This window comes from Cervus elaphus, chromosome 20 (genome assembly GCF_910594005.1).
Source record: "Cervus elaphus chromosome 20, mCerEla1.1, whole genome shotgun sequence".
NCBI classification, from domain to species: domain Eukaryota; kingdom Metazoa; phylum Chordata; class Mammalia; order Artiodactyla; family Cervidae; genus Cervus; species Cervus elaphus.
The window spans coordinates 111,876,113-111,894,423 of NC_057834.1; the positions used below are offsets into that span (position 1 = coordinate 111,876,113).

The 18,311-nt window shown below is 50.5% G+C and overlaps 1 protein-coding gene across 2 annotated transcripts in view; it reads left to right on the forward strand.

Moving 5' to 3' along the window:
* DHCR24 (24-dehydrocholesterol reductase) overlaps nt 1-17,465 on the forward strand; it is a 37,286-nt gene extending 19,821 nt beyond the window's left edge. For both annotated transcript variants that reach the window (XM_043876675.1, XM_043876674.1), the window contains exons 5-9: nt 936-1,199; nt 6,115-6,258; nt 12,735-12,932; nt 13,042-13,220; nt 14,631-17,465. In XM_043876675.1, the coding sequence (XP_043732610.1) occupies nt 936-1,199; nt 6,115-6,258; nt 12,735-12,932; nt 13,042-13,220; nt 14,631-14,784 (939 nt within the window). In that variant the 3' untranslated portion in view covers nt 14,785-17,465. The remainder of the gene's footprint in view (nt 1-935; nt 1,200-6,114; nt 6,259-12,734; nt 12,933-13,041; nt 13,221-14,630) is intronic.
* The last annotated feature ends 846 nt before the right edge of the window (nt 17,466-18,311 follow it).

Below are 18,311 nucleotides of genomic sequence, written 5' to 3' on the forward strand. Positions count from 1 at the left end.
TCTTATGAGGTGGGTACTGTTATTAGCTGGGCTTGTCTGGTGGCTCAGTGGTAAAGAATCCTCCTGCCAATGCAGGAAACACAGGTTCTGTTCCTGGATCGGGAAGATCCCAGGAGAAGGAAATGGCAACCTATTCCAGTATTCTTGCCGTGAACAGAAGAACCTGGTGGACTATAGTCAATGGGGTTGCAAAAGAGTCAGACACGATTTAGTGACTAAACAACACCAACAGCTATCATTAGCCACATTCTACAGATAGGAAACCAAAGCACAAAGAGGTTAATAAACTTTCCCCAAATCACAAACCCAGTAAACCCCACGTGGCTGGGATCCAGACCCTGCTTGTTGGGCTCCCGTGTCAATGCCTTTATCCATGTCACCATACTGTCTTGAAGTCAGGCCCAAGCATCAACACTCCATGCCGAGGTGAGTTGTATCGAAAATAAGAGGGACTGCTTTGGAGAAAAGAGGCAATTCTACTGCCCAAAGTAGGATGCAAACTGTTAAGGAGCAGGACAGGATCGAACCTTTAAATCCTCTCAGATCTCTCCGAGCATATGTGGGGGCCCCTGGGATGGGAGGAACAGTGTGATCCCTTAGAAGTAGATGCTTCCGAGAGTCACTCTGTTGACCTCACAGAGACCAGGGCAGGACTCCAGGCTTGAGAGCTCTGGTCTGAACAAGGTAGACCTCTTTGAGGATTCACACCAGTTCAGCGAGTTTCCCTGAACCCTCGCCTGGGCCCCGCCTTCTAACCTGTTTACCAGCAGAGAGGAGGCAGACGTTGGTGAATTACTTCCCTGTCCTTGACACAGGTAGTGCCAAGACAGGAATTTAGCCCAGGCCCTGGGTTCTCTGCACCCCGCTGCTGACGACACGCTGTAGTACAGGGTCCAGGGGTCAGATGTTCAGCGTGTGTCCACTCCGCTTCGCAGAAGGAAAACTCAGACCTGTTCTACGCTGTGCCCTGGTCCTGCGGGACTCTGGGCTTCCTGGTGGCTGCTGAGATCCGCATCATCCCGGCCCAGAAGTACATCAAGCTGCGGTTTGAGCCGGTGCGTGGCCTGGAGGCCATCTGTGACAAGTTCACCTATGAGTCCCAGCGGCCGGAGAACCACTTCGTGGAAGGGCTGCTCTACTCCCTGGAGGAGGCCGTTATCATGACGGGGGTCATGACGGACGAGGCAGAGCCCAGCAAGGTAGGGCAGAAGGAGGACGGCCGGGGCAGGCTGGGCAGGGAGCCGGATCCCCACCCTGACCCTGGCAGCCACCCTTTTCAAGGCTGCGAGCTGGGTCAGCCCACCTGGGTCAGAACCACCTGGGGTTCAGACAGCAGCATCAGTAGTTGGCCATCTTAGGCAGTGACCAAAGCATCCGCTTCCTCTGTCCCTACCAGCTGCCAGGGACAGGCATAATCTTTGATCCTCGCAATAACCCTGTTTTATAGATGAGGCAACTGAGGTTCCAAGAGGCCATGTTAACTTCCACAAGATGACAGGGTAATTGATCTGATACTTCAGAATCCAGATTGACACTGTGTAATTTTTCTTTTAAGTTTTATTTTTTATTTTTGGCCACACCACACAGCATGCAGGATCTTAATTCCCTGACCAGGGATTGAACCCGCACCCCCTGAAGTAGAAGGGCAGAGTCTTAACCACCAGACCACCAGGGAAGTCCCTGCTGTGTATTTTTTAATAATCATTCTTTGTCCATTGAGAAAGTATTTGTGTCTGATGAGAGGCTTGGAAAGTATATAGAAGTAAAAAGAAAGGCTCCACGTATAAACATGACCCAAGCCAGCTCTTGCTAACTGTTTGACAGGTTTATTTCCTCTCTTTTCAACATATAGATTTTTTTTAAAGCCTTTACAAAGTCATGTAACAGTGTTGAAATATATAAAGAAAAATTTAAAGTGCATGTCTTTACCCAAGCATGCACCCAGAGTAACCCCTTGTTAACACTGCACTCTTTGAGGCCTGTATATGTGCATGTGTGTGTATGCAAACACACACTCTCGTTTTGTTTTATGATTTCCATTGTTGCCTGCAAATAATTGACCTAACTCATTGCTTCCCAATGAGTATTTATTTTGCTTAAAATGTTTTGCTCTTACAAATAAGATTACATTGAAGATTCTCTTGCATCTATCCTTGGCCTCTTGTACATGCATTTCTGTAGGAGTGAGTCCAAGAAAAGGAATTTCTGACCCAGGGGTCTGAACACATTGAGTGTTGATAAATACGACCAATGGCCCTCCACGAAAACAGGTGTTTCTGTCCACTTCCAGCAATGCAGTGGTGTGTGAGAATACCTTTCTTCCACGTTCTTGCCAGTGCTGGATAGCATCACTCTTTCATTTTTGCCAATCTGATAAGGTTAAAAATAGTAGCTCGTTTTATCTTGCAGTTCTCGGGTACTTTCAACATTACCATCTCTTTGCAGTGTTTCGGTTTGTCTTCAGCTGTGCTCACTGGTATAAAATTTTTAGTTTTCTGGTTTAGTGTGATAAGCATTTCTGCACGTCAGTTACATTGCCTTCATATTTAATGACTGCAGAAACATTGCAGTGAGCAAATGCTCTGTCATCTACTAAACCACTGCCCCACAGTTGGAAATTAAAGTTGCATCCAGTTTTTCATTATTTTAATTAACATAGCAGTGAACATCTTTTGTCTGTAATTTGAGTAATGTCTTAAAGTAGAATTAGTACATCAAACGATAGGCCATCTTAAGGCTCTTATCTGTCCCTATATACTTAAAACATTTTAAAATCTAAAGGGACTCAAAAATCATCGGGTACAATTCACTCTCCAGATAAGGAATGGAGGTCCAGAGAGGGAAAGAGGCTTCTCTGAGGACACACAGCAGACCTGGGGCAGATTTAAATCTGGGTCTCTGACTCCTGGTTGGTTGGTTGTTACCCTCATGCCTGCTTCTAGCATTTATCATCATCTGCAAACTTTGATCAAGCACTATTCCCACTAGTGAGACACTAGTGAGCACTGGAGGATGAGGATCCTGGAGCAGGAACAGGACTTCAGACACCAAGCGCAAACGCTTTGGTGCCCCTGGGCCATAACTGCGGGAGCCCAGGTTGGGCCAAAGCCCAGGCAGTGTGTCACTCTGAATCTGAACCTAGTCACCTGGTAAGGAGGTCTCACCCAGAGGTTTTCACTTTTGTCTGAGGCACTCCCCTGGAGACTACCAGTGGTGATAAGCTGAGGGCAGGGACCAAGGGGAATCACATCCCACCTCCCCACCAAAAGTCATCTCTTTGATGTATTAGATGCCACCTAAAGTTGAGATTGTGTTCAGGGGGTTGCATAGCTTTGAAAATGTTTGAACACTGACCAGTTCCCTTCTTCCCCAAGAAGACCAGGGTTTTCTCCAGAGGCTTGCCCCGGTATCAGTGGCAGAGGACCTGGGCCTAAGGCCACAGACCTTTGTAAAGTGTTCCCATGAACAAGACCCTGATTCCACATGGGAACTGGGCCGGGGGAGAATGGTGGATGCCAGAGACATGTGCATGTGTCATCTGAGGAGCTCATCTCCCCAACATGCCTGTTCGGCAGGCTGCTCTGGAATTTGTCCCTGCGTGCCAGGCACTGCCCACCCTGTAAGAATGTGGCCCGTCCACCCCGTGGACCCTACAAGGAGGCGGCCCACACCCATTTTACAGGGGAGGCCCAGAGATAGGAAGCAGCTTGTTATCTGAGTGCACGGGCTGGTACTGGAACTCGTGTGGTCTCTCGGCTGCCAGTGGGCTGCCATGTGCCCTGCGAGACAGGCACCATCCCGGGCTTCCCTGGCACAAATAGTTCCTGATGGGTCCTGAGCACCAGGAGCACCTGTGTCTAGGTATCTGCTGAGTGTTGGCTTCGTCACACAGCTGGTGCCACTGCCTTGTATGTGGCCAGGCCCACCTGGGGTTAGGTCAGATGGCTGTGTTCCTGTTGGGTCTGACTCCTCTTTGCCTGCACAGGTGGAGGCCAGCCTATGGCGACTTCCGTGCTCTAACTGACTTGAACCAATAGGCTCTTTAGCCCATTTGAGCCCAGGCTCAAAGCCTGTACTTTGTGGCCCTGTTTACTCCCTGCAGAGTGGCCTCTCAGCTGAGTGGACCTGCACACAGGGTGACACCTAGGTGGGCTACAAGTGTTGGCTGCCAGAGATGGAGGGCACAGGTTGCCTGGCTCTGGGGTGGAAGGAACTGGCAAGGAGCTGAGGGCATTGAGAGGGGGTGGGAACTGAATACTGTGCCCCTACTGTGGGCAGTCACTGTGCTTGGCACTTTCTATATTATCTGTTTAAGTCTTTCCAACCATTTTGCCTGTAGTGAAAATGAGGCTTGGAGAGTTTAAGTAACCTGCCAGGATCAGCCTAGTGCATTAAAAGTGGAAAAAGCAAATTGGCAAACAGCAGGAACAGGGTAATCCCATTTCTATAAACCCATGTGTGTGTGTGAAAATAAAACCTAATGAACACATATTAGCTTTCAGTAGTTCCCTCTGAAGGGTGAGGCTATAGGGGTGTCTCTCTTTCAGGTTACATATTTCTGCCGTGTCTAAGGCTTTCACCAGGAGCGTGTGTTGCTTTTAGAATCAGAAAAAAAAAAAACTCATAGTTGTTTTTCTGTTTTTTTCCTTAATAATGCCCGCTTTCCAGAACCTCGCATTCAAGGTTCTCTGCCATCCAGCCCTGGCACTCTTTTGCAACAGGGGATGTGCTTGAGTCTTTGCCTTGCCTCTCGCCTGCCTTGTGGCCTCGGGTAGTCTCTTTAACCTTGATGATTCTTTCTCCTGGTTAGTGAGACAAGGACACCTCTTTTGTGGGAGGTTGTGGAGGAGATAATGCATGTCTACAAGGTCATGGAGGGGGTAAAAAATGAACACATTGGGTGCTGGGGCTGCCTCCCTCATGGGCATTTAGCCCATGCTAGGCTCTTTCTCCAGCAATCCTGGCCTTGCTTACTTCTTGCTTCTGTTCCTGTCTTACCCTATCCAGTGGTCCCCTCTCCTATGTGGCCTCCACTCTCTGCTTCCTCCTGTCCATTTGCTGAGCCCCAGCTGGCTGTTATCTCACCTGCCCCATAAAACTTGGGTGCCTCTCCCACCCCCAGAGAATGGGCCCAAGCGTCTGCAGTGTGTATGCATGTAATTTGGAACAGGCACAAAGATCTCCCACAAAGTATCTATTTTTAGTGCCATTTAACATGTGAAGAAACAAGCTCAGTGTCACATAGCTAGTGGGCTCCTAGGCGAGGGCCAGGCCTCAGCCACCCAACCTGTGGCCTTTCTGGGCGGCTGTCCTGCCTCTCTCTCTCTCTGAAAGCATCGACCCACAGTCCCTTTCATGGGTGAATAAGCTAAGGCCCAGAGAAGCTAAGTCACCCCAGGGCACACAGTAGGTAAAGTTCTGAACCATTTAGGACTGAAGAAGACACCAGCTAAACATAAGATTGAGGCTTGGAGACCGCGGGGCTCAGTACCAGGAGATCCATAGCTTTACAGTGAGCTTCTCCCTCTGCTGTTGGGTGTCTGTGGCAGCAGTGCCTTGGCCAGAGGATGTGGAGCTTGGTCCAGGGCAGCAGGGGAAGCATTTTGGTCAGCTAGCACTGTCAGCCGGGAGACCCAGTGGAACCGGTGACCCCCACTCAGTGTTTGTGCCAACACCGGCCTCCTGGGAGGGAAGCAGGGAGGAACGTGCCTGTGGACCACGGCACAGTGGCCGACCCCAGTAAACGTCAGCTTTTCAGTTCTCTCACTTCCAGCTCCAGTGACCCTGGCCTTGCTTACTTTCTTGCTTCTGTTGCTGCCTTACCCTCCCTGATGGTCCCCTCTCCAGAGGGAGCAGGCTGAGCTCTCGAGTGTCAGGAGCTCATCGTTGGGCCCTGGGCTCACCACTTAACCTCCATGAGCTTTTGCTCTCCGCTAGAGAAAGCCTGCCATGCTTAACCTCATCCAGCTTTTAAGAGCCTCCAAGGTGATGAACAGACATGAAAGAGCTCTGGGGAGGCCAGGAGTGCTGAACAGAACCCGGGTATCTCTGTTACACCCTAGTGGCCTTTGGGGCTTTTCTGCAGCCTGACAACAGTGCCCTCTGCCATTTCAGCTGAATAGCATTGGCAACTACTACAAGCCGTGGTTCTTCAAGCACGTGGAGAACTACCTGAAGACAAACCGAGAGGGCCTGGAGTACATCCCCTTGAGACACTACTACCACCGCCACACGCGCAGCATCTTCTGGGAGCTCCAGGTGAGGCTCGGATTTCCCGGTAGTCCTGGCTCCTCCCGGCCAGGCTGGGGGAAAAGAGGGACTTTGTCCTCAGGAACTGGCGCAGCCTCTCACCCAGCAGCAGAACAGTGTTTCCTTCTGTGGAAACAGAAACAGCCAGCTTCCCTTAAAGCAGCAGAGTTTCCCCGAGTACCAGCCGGAAAGTGGGTCCTCTGGCTGGGTGCTCTGAGGAACTCAGACCTGTCCCATTCTTGAGACACTGTAGCCTGGCCAAGCGGCCAGCCTCCGGCCCTGAGAAGGGCCGCAGGAAGCGATTGGTCCTGCCTAGGGCTGGGGGTAGCTGTCAGGCATGTCCTTGACTTGTGGGTGAGAATTTGCTACTGTGCCATGAGAGATGGGGAGCAGTGACATTTTAAATAGGGAGTGAGGAAAGGCCTCTCGGGAGCTGCCTTCTGAGCAGAGACCAGCGTGGGGAAGACACAGCAGGCAGAACTTGAGAGAGTGCTCCAGAGCACGGCTCCTCAGTGGGCTGGCTGGGTTGCTGTTTTCCTTTTTTTTAATTGAAGTGAAAACATAAACTTAACCATTTTAAAGTATGCAATTCAGTATATTTGGTACATGCATGATATTGTGTGTCTACTGCCTCTATCTAGTTTCAAAATACGTTCATTGCCCTGAAAGGAAGCCCTGTACCCATTAAGCAGTTACTCCCCATTCGCTTTCCCCAGACTCTGGCAACCAGTGGTCTGTGGGTTTACCTATTCTAGACATTTTATATAAATGGAATCTTGCCACACATGGCCTTTTGTGTCTGGTTTTGTTCACTAAGGCTGTTTTCAAGGTTTATCCACGCTGTAGCATGTACCAGTACATCATTCCTTTGTGTGGCTGAAAAATACCCCATTGTATGGATGAACCACAGTTTGTTTTTCCACTCGTCTACTGGTGGACATTTGAGTTGTTTCCGCCTGTTGGCTTTGTGAATAGCACTGCTATAAACATTCATGTACACAAATTTATTTGGATACTAGTTTTTGGTTTGAGGGCAGTCTATGCCTAGGAGTGGAACTGCTGGATCTGTGTGATAATTCTGTGTCTAACTTACTAGGGAACTACCAGACGTTTTCACGGTGGTGAGCCATTTTACATTCCCAACAGCAGCATGCAAAGGTTCCAATATCTCTGCGTTCTCACCAGCGCTTGTTGTTTTATGGTGTTTTGCTGTAGCCATCCTAGCGCGTGAGAAGTAGAATCCTGCTGTAATTTTGGTTTGCATTTTCCAAGTGACTGATGATGTTGAATATCCTTCCATGGGCCTGTTGGCCATTTGTATATTTTTTGAAGAACTATCTATTCAGATCCTTTGCCCAGTTTTAATTACATTGTTGATCTTTGTTGTTTTAAGAGTTCTGTATATATTCTGGATATTAGACCTTTATCAAATACATGATTTGCAAATATTTCCTCCCATTCTGTAGGTGGTCTTTCACTGTGTTGATAATGTCTTTTGATTTACAGAAGTTTTTGGTTTTGATGATGTCCAGTTTAGTTTTTCTTGTGTTACTCATGCTTTTAAGTGTCATATCTGTAAGAATCCATTGCTAAATCCAGTGGAGATTCAGCATTAATCATGAAGATTAATTCCTCTGTTATCTTCTAAAAGCTTTATAGTTTTAGCTCTTATATTTAGGTTCTTGATCCATTTCAAGTTTTGTATATTTGGTGAGACATGGGGGTCCAACTCCATTTTTTTTGCATCACAGCAGGATGCAAGTTGTCACAGCAAGCCTGCATGTTTTTAAAAAACAGCAAGAAGGCCCTTTAGCTAAACCCGTGGTGGAGAGTGAGGTCAAATAGCAGCTGGAGCCTAGATCATGTGGGTCCTTGTAGTTCAGGGGAGGACTTTCTATTTTGCTTTGTGTGATGAGAAGGCCCGTGGAGGACTTTGTACAGAAAAATGACATGACCTGATTTTTGTTTTAAAATGATAGTTTTGACAGCTGGACGGAGAGTGGCTGGGGTAGGGTGACTAGAGTGAAAGAGAAGAAGAAGGAAGGATTCTGTTGTCTGGAGTGGTAGCAGTGGAGGAGGAAAGGAGTCTCAGATCTGGGAGGTACTGCAAAGATTGAACCAACCAACAGGATTTCCAACAGAGTGTGACTCCAAGGTTAGGGACCCAAGCAACTGGGTGACCTGAGGTGCCATTGACTGCCATGGGCAATGGGGAGGGGCCTGGGAAGGAAAATTAGAAGTTTGGTCTGGGACATGTCAGCATGAGATGCTTCTCAGACATCCAGGTGGGATGTCAAGTGGGCAGTTGGCACACATGTCAGATCTTCAAAGGTTGAAGGATCACATACCACTGTGGATAGGTAGCATCAGCAGAGAGATGTTAAAGTCATGGGACTAAACAAGTGACGGAAGTTAGAGAAGAGAAGTCCCAGAGCCAAGCCCTATAGGTCAGGGGAGGAAAAACCAGCCAGGAGAGGAGAAGGCGCCATCAGTTGGAAGGAAGGAGAAACCCAGGATAACTGGCAACCTGGACAGTGTGACAAGAAGGAAGATGAACAACTGTGTCAAATGTCCCTGAGTGAAATGAGAATGAAGAACTGACCTCTGGTCATTGATGACCGTGAGTCCTGGGGCTGAAAGCCTGATGTGAAGTAAAGAGAGAACGGAGACAAGGAAGTGGGGACAGTGAAAACAGAGATCTAAGAAGGATTAGTATCAGGGGAAGCAGGGAAATAGGGTGGTAGCCGGAGGGGGTTGTGGGATCGAGAGGAGACAACAGAAGGTAGAAATGACCTCATGTTGATGTGCTGGCGGTGCAGGAAAGAGGGTGTGCTTGCAGACGGAGCCTTGAGCACGGGCAGATCCTGCGCTCAGGTGGAGGGGTGCCCACTAGAGCCTGGAGGGTCACCCCCTGGACAGTTAATGGAACAGTTGCTGTGGGGGGTGGGTGTTCTCTTCCAGTTGACTCAGTGAAATAGGAAGCAAGGATTTCAGCCAAGATGAGGGGGCGAGGGGTTGTTGAAGGACTGAGAAGAGAGGAGTTGGGAACTTGTCCCTTGGAGAATGGGAATGAGTTGACTAGGAAAATGTCATAGGGTTGCCAGGCAACAGTGGGCCTGCCAAAGATTCCTGAGCGTGCATTTACAGAGACCGGCCCTGGTGGCTGTGGGTTTTCACACATTCAGCTGTGTGGATGGGACAGAGAATAAGGAGAAAGTTAGATTTAACCACTGTTGAGATTTTGCAGATGAGTAAGACAAGTGAGGCAGAGTTGGAGAAGCTGGGACGGGATCGTGATGAATTCGGAGCCAGCTTGGGGGAGGGGGTGGTGAGGATATGCGGGGCTGACGGGACTTACGTGCTGGCCTGGGTGCCCCTTGGGGTGAAGAGTTGACGTCAGAGCACTGGAGGGCAATAAGCAGCAGGAAGGGAAAGGTAGTGGTGGCCAGAGGACCAATGCTTGAAATTGAAACTATGGTGTTTTCCCCCAGCATCCAGTTCTGCAGGAATGAAGTCCTTAGCCCCTGCAGTCACTGACCTTCAACACACCCTGAAAGGAATTCAGGGTAAAGATCAAGAATGAGGCTGTCTGTGCTCTGGGCAAACTACCAGAACAGACCTTCACATAGTTAGAAGATATTTTGAGGAAAAAATTTTATGACCCAAAACTCTTGCATCTTCACGTACCTAGTAAGCAATAAAACCATTAATAAGATGTCTGTTCCTTGTAACTAGAAACAACTTTGAACCAAGAGATGTGCTTGATGACAGTTGTTGTTTAGTCGCTAAGTCATGTCTGACTCTTTGTGACCCCATGGAGTGTAGCCCACCAGGCTCTTTCTGTCCTTGAGATTTCGCAGGCAAGAACACTGGAGTGGATAGCCATTCCCTTCTCCAGGGTATCTTCCTGACCCAGGGATCAAACCTGTGTTTCCTGCATTGAAAGGCAGATTCTTTACCACTGAGCCACCGGAGAAGCCCTGGATGACATGTATCCTTCGCCAAAATCACGTACATACTGACCTCACCTTTACCTCTTCACAACAGTTTCTCAGCACTCTCTGAGAGTGGGTCTTCTGGGCTGCAATCTCGGTGAGCTACTGAATAAACTCAACTCATAGCTCTGGTGGTTTTTTTTTCTTTCCCCCCAAGTCAACAGAGGTAGTGAATATAACATCAAGAGGTCAGCAAACTTCCTTAAAGGGCCAAATAGCAAAGGCTTTAGGCTCTGAAGATCATACTTCCTGTCACAGCCGCTCAGCCCTGCCCTTGTAGCACAAGAGCAGCCCTGGGCAGCGCTTGAACAAATATGTGTGGCTGTGCTCCAGTGAAACTATATATAAACACAGGCAGGGGCCCGGTATAGCCAGTGGGCTGGATCCACTTGCAGGACCGATCCTGGCATGCTCTAGTTCGTCATCCTCCACTCAGGAGCGTGATGTGAAAGTCAGTGCAGAGGCCAGGTGAAAGGGAAGATGGCTGGAGGACAAACAGGAGGATTATCAGAGGAGGCAGGTGCTAACCATATCAGTGATAGCATCAGTATTGGAGAAAGTGGCAGTGATCTGGGCATTTGAGGGATGATGGGGGTGGAGGTGGTGGGGAATGTTGCCGAGGATTTCCGGGGAAAGGAGGGACAGAGACCTGGAAGCAGTAATGAGGGACCAAGAGGAGCCCACCTCACCTCCATCTACCCCAGACGGTCATGGAGAGAAAATGATACCACATCAGAGGGCTACAGCCAGGGCCAGCCTGGTATCAGCAAAGAGCAAGGAGACAAGTAGATGGCCGAGAGAATAACTTGAGGATGGAGCGGGTGTGCTGCTGTCAGACCATGACAGAGCACAGGAGAGGGCTTGGGAGATGGGGAACAGCGGCTGGTGGGATCAGATGAAAAGATACTGCGTGGCTGCAGCACAGCAGGGATGCTAGTAAGAGGTACCGGGAAGTCCACAGCGGCTAAGCGAAACAGGAAAGTCAGGCATGAAAGAATTACGTCTGGTGGTGTCGGGTCAGTTCTAATCATGGGCAAGGTCTCTGGGCAGAACATGAGGGGACAGTGGTGAGGGGTGCAGGAGCGGGCAGCAGAGGGTTGGTTCCTCAAGGCCTGTGGAGCCCTGGGCTTCCTCCATCCCTATTAGTCCTGCTTCAAGGAGTGTCCAGGCCCAGAGCATTTGGTGGAAAGTTTTGCCAAAAGCAGAAAACTCCCAACTCCTCCTTTACCCCTGCCAAAAGCAATGTTAAGGTTGTGGGAGGTGTGAGCAGGGTATTTAAGAGACAGGAAAGGCAAGAGGAGCCAGCAAAGTACATGAGAGCACGTCAGAATGAGAATCACAGTAGTTAACATTAATCCCTCCTTATGTGTTAGTTCTTATGTCAAACACTTTATACCACTCTCTCCATCTTGCTGGCAACCCTGGAAAGGTATATCCTGGTGTTATTTCCCTTCTACAGATGAAGAAGCTGGTTTAGGTTGTCCAAATTGACACAACTCAGTAAGGGATAGAGTATAATAGTAAAGGTTATCTATTGCTGCTTGATGAATTCACCCCACATTCTGAAGATGAAAGCAGCTGCCATCTGTTATCACACAGTTTCAAGGGTCAGAGATTGGAGAGCAATGATGTGGGTCATTCTGGCTCAGGGTTGCAGTCAAGGTGTCGGTCAGGCTGGTGTGCTAGAGTCTTTAGGAAGGTGAGAATCTGCTTTCTGGAAGGACCCCTAAGGTGGCTGTCAATGAGAAGCGTCTGTTCATTGCCAGCTAGGCTGTTCAAGTGCCTCACCACAGGGCAGCAGACTTCCTCCAGAGCAGGTGATCCAGAGAGACCACGGAGGGGTCCTCAGAGCCTTCCATGACCCAGTCTTATCATCTTGCGACTCCCTCCGTGTTCTCTTGTTAGAGTGGAGTCTCCAGTCACCCAGGGTGGGGGGGAGATAAGCTCCACCTCTTGAAGAAGGGAGTGGCAGAAAACTCCTGGACAGATTTTGAAACCAGAGAGCGAGGTTTCAAAATGAGGTGTGTCTTATATTTTTTTGCTGCTAAACACTAGCTTTTACTGCCTGAAGTTAAAGGAAGAGTCTGAAAGGATGGTGTTTTACTACCAAGATGTGCACACAGGGAGTTTATTTGGGGGAGCTCTGGTGATCCCTAACTGCGAGAGAAAGTGCAAGTAGGGCTGGGCAGAGAGACAAGTTGAGGTGTGATACAGTCACAGCACAGACCTTAGCCAAGCCACAGGGAGGTCTGCGGCTGCGTGATCCTCCCGAGTTGTCTCCCTTTGATGCCAGCCCACGGATATCACAACTCGTAAATGCCAGAGCTGGGAATCAAACCCAGAACCAGCTGGGTAAACCCTGGGTACCACCATGCCCCTGCAGATAGGAGTGGACCCGTCGTACTTCCATGAAGGCCCCAGGAAGGTCCTGGCCCATGGGGACACTGGGCCCTGCTGGACTCCTCTCCATCCCCAACCCTCGTCTTTCAGGACATCATCCCCTTCGGCAACAACCCCATCTTCCGCTACCTCTTTGGTTGGATGGTGCCTCCCAAGATCTCCCTGCTGAAGCTGACCCAGGGCGAGACGCTGCGCAAGCTGTATGAGCAGCACCACGTGGTGCAGGACATGCTGGTGCCCATGAAGTGCCTGCCGCAGGCCCTGCACACCTTCCACAACGACATCCACGTGAGCCGGCGGGGCGCGGCCGGGCGCGGGGCGGCGGCGGGGCCCGGCAGCCCTCCTCTGGCCTTCCCCTGTGGAGGGAAAAGCCCTGACCCGCCCCTCCGGCCCCCAGGTCTACCCCATCTGGCTGTGCCCCTTCATCCTGCCCAGCCAGCCGGGCCTGGTGCACCCCAAGGGGGACGAGGCCGAGCTCTACGTCGACATCGGTGCCTACGGGGAGCCACGTGTGAAGCATTTTGAAGCCCGGTCCTGCATGAGGCAGTTGGAGAAGTTTGTCCGAAGTGTGCACGGGTGAGCAAGTGCCCGGAGTGTGGACAATGCCCTGGGAGGGTGCGGGGAAGGCCAAGACACCAGCTCCATGGCCAGACCCTTGGGTGCTGAACGACCCCTCAGGTTCAGGAAGGGAGTTGGGACAGTCTAAGGAGGTGGAATTACAGGCGTTGTTAGCCTTCCCTTGTACCTGCATCCCCCGCCCCTCCACTGAGCATCCCAACAGTACCCCAGCTGCTAGAGCCAGAAACCCAGGAGTTACCCCACTCCCCACTGCAGGGCGGGCCATGGGGGTGCTTTAGACATACCCAGGGGCTCCCGCTCCAGGTTGGAGACCAAAAATGTCCTAAAACAGACTGTAGGCGAATCTCAAAATAATTATGCTGACTGAAAGAAGCCAGGAAAAAAGAGTACTGTATGGTTCTATTTATATATATATATATTCTATTTATATAAAATTCTGGAAAACGCAGTTGAACCCATGGTGACAGAAGGCAGGTCTGCCTGGGATTGTGGAGGGTGATGGATGGCACTGGGGTATTTGGGCTGTGAGTATGGCTATGGCCATTGTCTGGACTGAGGTGACTATTTCAAGGTTATAGCCATACATCAAACTTGTCAAGCTGCAGTTTTATTTTTTAATATATTAAAAAAATTTTCTTATTTTATATATTTATTTTGTTGAAGTTTAGATGATGTACAGTATTGTATGTCACAGGTATACAATATAGTGATTCACAATTTTTAAAGGTCATGCTCTATTTATTTATGGGCTTCCCAGGTGGCCCTACTGGTAAAGAACCTGCCTGCTAATGTAGGAGTCATAAGAACCACAAGTTGGATCCCTGGGTTGGAAAGATCCCCTGGAGTGGGCATGGCAACCCATTCCAGTATTCTTGCCTGGAGAATCTCATGGAGAGAGGAGCCTGGAGGGCTACAGTCCATAGGGTCCCAAAGAGTTAGACAGGACTGAAGCAACTTAGCATGAACACATGCCCTGTTTATAGTTATTATAAAATAGTGGGTCTGTTCCCCGTGTTATACAATATATCCTTGTAGCTTCAAGCTGTACGCTTTCATCACGTGCAGCTTATTGAATGTCAAAAAAGGGAAAGAAAGCGGCCTGGCAAATGCATCAGGGTAGCGGACATGTGGCACACTGCATCCTTCTTACTCTTCCTCCACTACCACTTAACGCCCTGAGCCCAGACTCCCCGTCTGCAAAATGGGGTTAAAATTCATGCCCCAGCTTCAACCACTAGCTCGTTGTGGGGGCGGGGGGTGGGGGTGTCAAACAGAAATTCCCCAAAAGCTCGTCCTGCCCTGCAAAGCAGGCAGTGCATTAGGGGTAACGAGTTCTCTGCACCCCTTTCCCCTCCCGGGGCCTCTGTGCCCCACCCCTGAGCCCTCACCCCTGTGTCTGCACTGCAGGTTCCAGATGCTGTATGCTGACTGCTACATGGACCGGGAGGAGTTCTGGGAGATGTTCGATGGCTCCCTGTACCACAGGCTGCGGAAGCAGCTAGGCTGCCAGGACGCCTTCCCTGAGGTCTACGACAAGATCTGCAAGGCTGCCAGGCACTGAGCCGGAGCCCGCCCAGGAGGAAGCAGACGCGAGGGGGGACCCTGTCCCCAGGGCCAGAAGGCATCTACCCTTCACTCAAGCTTGGCTGCTCTGCCAGATCCACACTTTGAGAAAGAAACCCCTCCAGAAACACCCCCTACCCACATGGCCTTGACGGCTTGCTCCCAGCTTCCAGGGGCGGCTAGGTGGAGTGGAAAGGATGTGGGATTTGGAGTCAGACAAACCTGAATCCAGTTCCCAGTTCAGCCACTCATTAGCTGTGTGACTCCAGGCGAATCACTGAGCCCCTCTGAGCCCGGCTCCTCATCTGTCGAAAGCAGGGGTGGGTAATGCTCCCTGCCTGCTGTGGCATCTAAGTCAAGCACCCATTGCAGTGGACGTGCTGAAGAATTGACAAATACTATTAGCACAGATTCCTGCTCAGCATGACCTCAGACTAAAGTGCTTTGGATTCAGTGGTTGAGTCCGGGAAGGCGCCACATCAGGTTACCTGGGCTCAGGTTTGGTGGAAAGGGGTGCCCTGGAGTTGCGCTGCCATCACTTGTCAGCCAGAAGAGTTGCCCCTCGGAGAGAAGGAAGGAAAGTTCCTTTCCATCGCTGGGCTCTTGGGAGGGCAACAGAGGGGGTGGGCAGGCCCAAGACGTGCTGTGCCAAAGCCAGGTCTGATTCCAAAGTTCCCTCTGTCTTCCTTGGGGATGCCCTGCTCCTTCTTCCTTCATGCTCAGGGTTGCAGGCCCACCGCAACCATTGCCCAAGTCCACTCAGAGAGGACCGTGTGCTTGTAGAAGACACTTCAGGGTGGAATCCTGTCTGGGCCTGGGGCAGGTGGGGTGAGTGGTTTTGGCTCTGAATTGAATCCACAGGACCTGGGCTCATTCTTGCCTTTCCACCCTCCGTGCTGCTTATCCGCAGAACCTGCTTCAACCTGCTGGGGCGTGTCCTCCGCTCTGCAGTGGGTCTGGGAGTGGGGCGGGTGGGACCACACCAAGCAGGAAAATGCAGCCTGTCATCCTTAGGTCTCGTGGGGATCCTCACTGTGGCGCTGAAAGAAAACAGCATCAACTTGATTTCTACAACCACTCATCCCCTCCTTTTTTTTCTTTTTTTTCCCTTCCTCTCCCCACCCCCAGCTGTAGTTAATTTTAGTGCCTTACAAATCCTAAGCTCAGAGAAAAGTTAGCTTCGTGTCTGTTCCAGAGGGAAGGAAACCTTCCCAGGCCCCTGCCCACCTATTAAAGCTTGGTTGTTTATGCAGCTCCATCTTAAGAACTATCCAGCCTCAGCTGAAAACCCAGACTCTGAGGGAATTACGTAACGGAATTAAGTGAGCTGGGCCAGGCAGTGATGTTCTGGAATAGAGGAGAGCACTGGCTGGGAGCTGGGAGGCCTGGGTTTCAGTCCTGGCTGTATTCTTCACAAGCTCTGCCTCCATGGGCAAGTCATTTGTCCCTCTGAGCTGCAGTTTCCTCATCTGTCACATCCATGTACACAAGACCACCCGAGGCTCTTCTGCTTTAGAAGTGCACAGCTGTCTTAAACACCGTGATTGCGAACCCCACGATAAAGCCTCGTCTGCGTGGAAAGTCAGAGGGAAAAGTAAATGATCCAGATGGGGGTTGTCTGCCATTTAAGATCCTTCCTTCAGCCCAAGGCCAGCTCTCATCTTTTTCAGAAAGGCACACCTGTGGCCTGCAAGGAAGTGTCAACTGGTTGCCAGAAGCCTCCCAGAGTCACACTTTGGCGCCGAGGCTCACTCCACCCACCCCGGGTTTGGCACACTGGTGTCTTGATGTGGTCCTGGGACTGCCAGGCGCACTCGGGGCACTCAGAAGGCAGAGGAACCACTCTTACCCATTTGGCCTCTGGAGGGGGCATAAAATCAGAAACCTCATTTTCTCGCTTGTATGCAAAGCATGTGAACTCTGGCACTAGCTCTCCCAGTGGGGCCTGTGGGCTTCTTGCTCAGCGGTAAACTGATGATCCTACTTGCTGTAGAGGAAGGGTTAACCCAAGCAAGATAAGGCCCCATCCTTTCACCAGTGGGGCCTCTGTCCCTGGGCCCCTGGGAGTGTGGCCAGAAATGCCAGCAGCCTCTTGTCCTCAGTCCTACAAACCAAAATCCTGCCCTTCACAGACCTTGCCCGGAACCTGGGGCTGGGAGGGAGGGTCTTGGGGTCACACCAGCCTCAGGGTCATGTTTTGCTTCAGTGATATCTTGCCTAGAAAGGGGCAGTCTTCCAAGCATGTCGAGCTGAGTTGCCAGCTCTTTCTTGCAGCCAGTCTTGTCACTATCCAGCCAGGTGGTGGTTTCAGGTGGAATTAAACTTGGCACATGGCGGGGTGCAGGGAGCACATGTGAAAAGTATAAGAAGAGGCCTCTCCCTTCCAGAACCCCGAGTTTCTTGGCTGCATGACGGTTTTCTGTAAGATCCGGACTCTAGCCAGTTTCTTTGGCTGGAAGGATGCATAATTAGCTGTTACAGGAAGGGAGGGTGTGGGGAAGGGGGTGGCCGTGTATGCTGTGTGATATTTTTCTTAAATCATGGGGACCACAGAGAAAGGCATGGGTCCCCCCAGCAGGCTCTTGCAGCTGCAGGTGCTGTGCCTACTGTCTGGAACACTTCATGTCCCTGTGGCTGTGTGGCTGCTACTTCTGTAAAAATAAAAGTGTGACCTGGAAAGTAGCCTCTGTCATTTCTTGCTCTGGGGACCACGATGTGGAGGCAGTCCTGGTTCAAGTGCAGGCTCTGCCCATCACTGGGCCAGTTTCCCTTTGAACCTGCACACCCAGGGCTGGATGATGGCATGGGGGAGGGGCGGGTGTATTAGGGCAGAGGGGCCAGGGTGATTTTCTTCCCCATTTTTGAATTTCTATCGTTGTCACAATGATCTGGCTTGGATGTTAATAATATCTGCCTATTTGCAGGGTAGAGAACAGACTACAGGGGAGAAACTGGGAAGCTAGGAGACAAGTGAGAAGAGTTTAGGTGAGGTGATGGTGACTCAAAGTGGGGCTGTGCTTTTTAAGACATCAAACATGACTGTCAGAAGCTCTGGGCTGCAGTCCTGGCTTTGTCACTGGGATGACCTGACCAATTCTGGCAAATCAGTTAATCATGTTGAGACTATTTTCTTGTCTACAGACCAGCGGAGACCACTAACTGTCCACTAAAACCCACTCCTCCCTTTGAGCACACCCCTGGACTACACTTCCCAGCCTCCCTTGCCCTCAGGCGTGCCCTCGTGTTAGAGTCTCTGCAGGACAATGTGAGCTGCAGTGGGGAACCCCTGTGTGAGGGTCTCCTGGCTCTTCTGGTACTTCGATGCTGGTGACAGCCCAGCCATGGGTGGTGGCAAAGACATGGGGAAGGAGCCTGGATCCCCTAATTGCTGTCCAGAAAACTGCCCACCAACCTAGACTTTGGCCTGGTCTGTTAGAGGAATAAGAAATAAGCTTTTACTGTAGCTGAGTCACGTCCTATTCAGGACTACTTGTTAGAACAGTTTCACTCACCCTCATTACATGA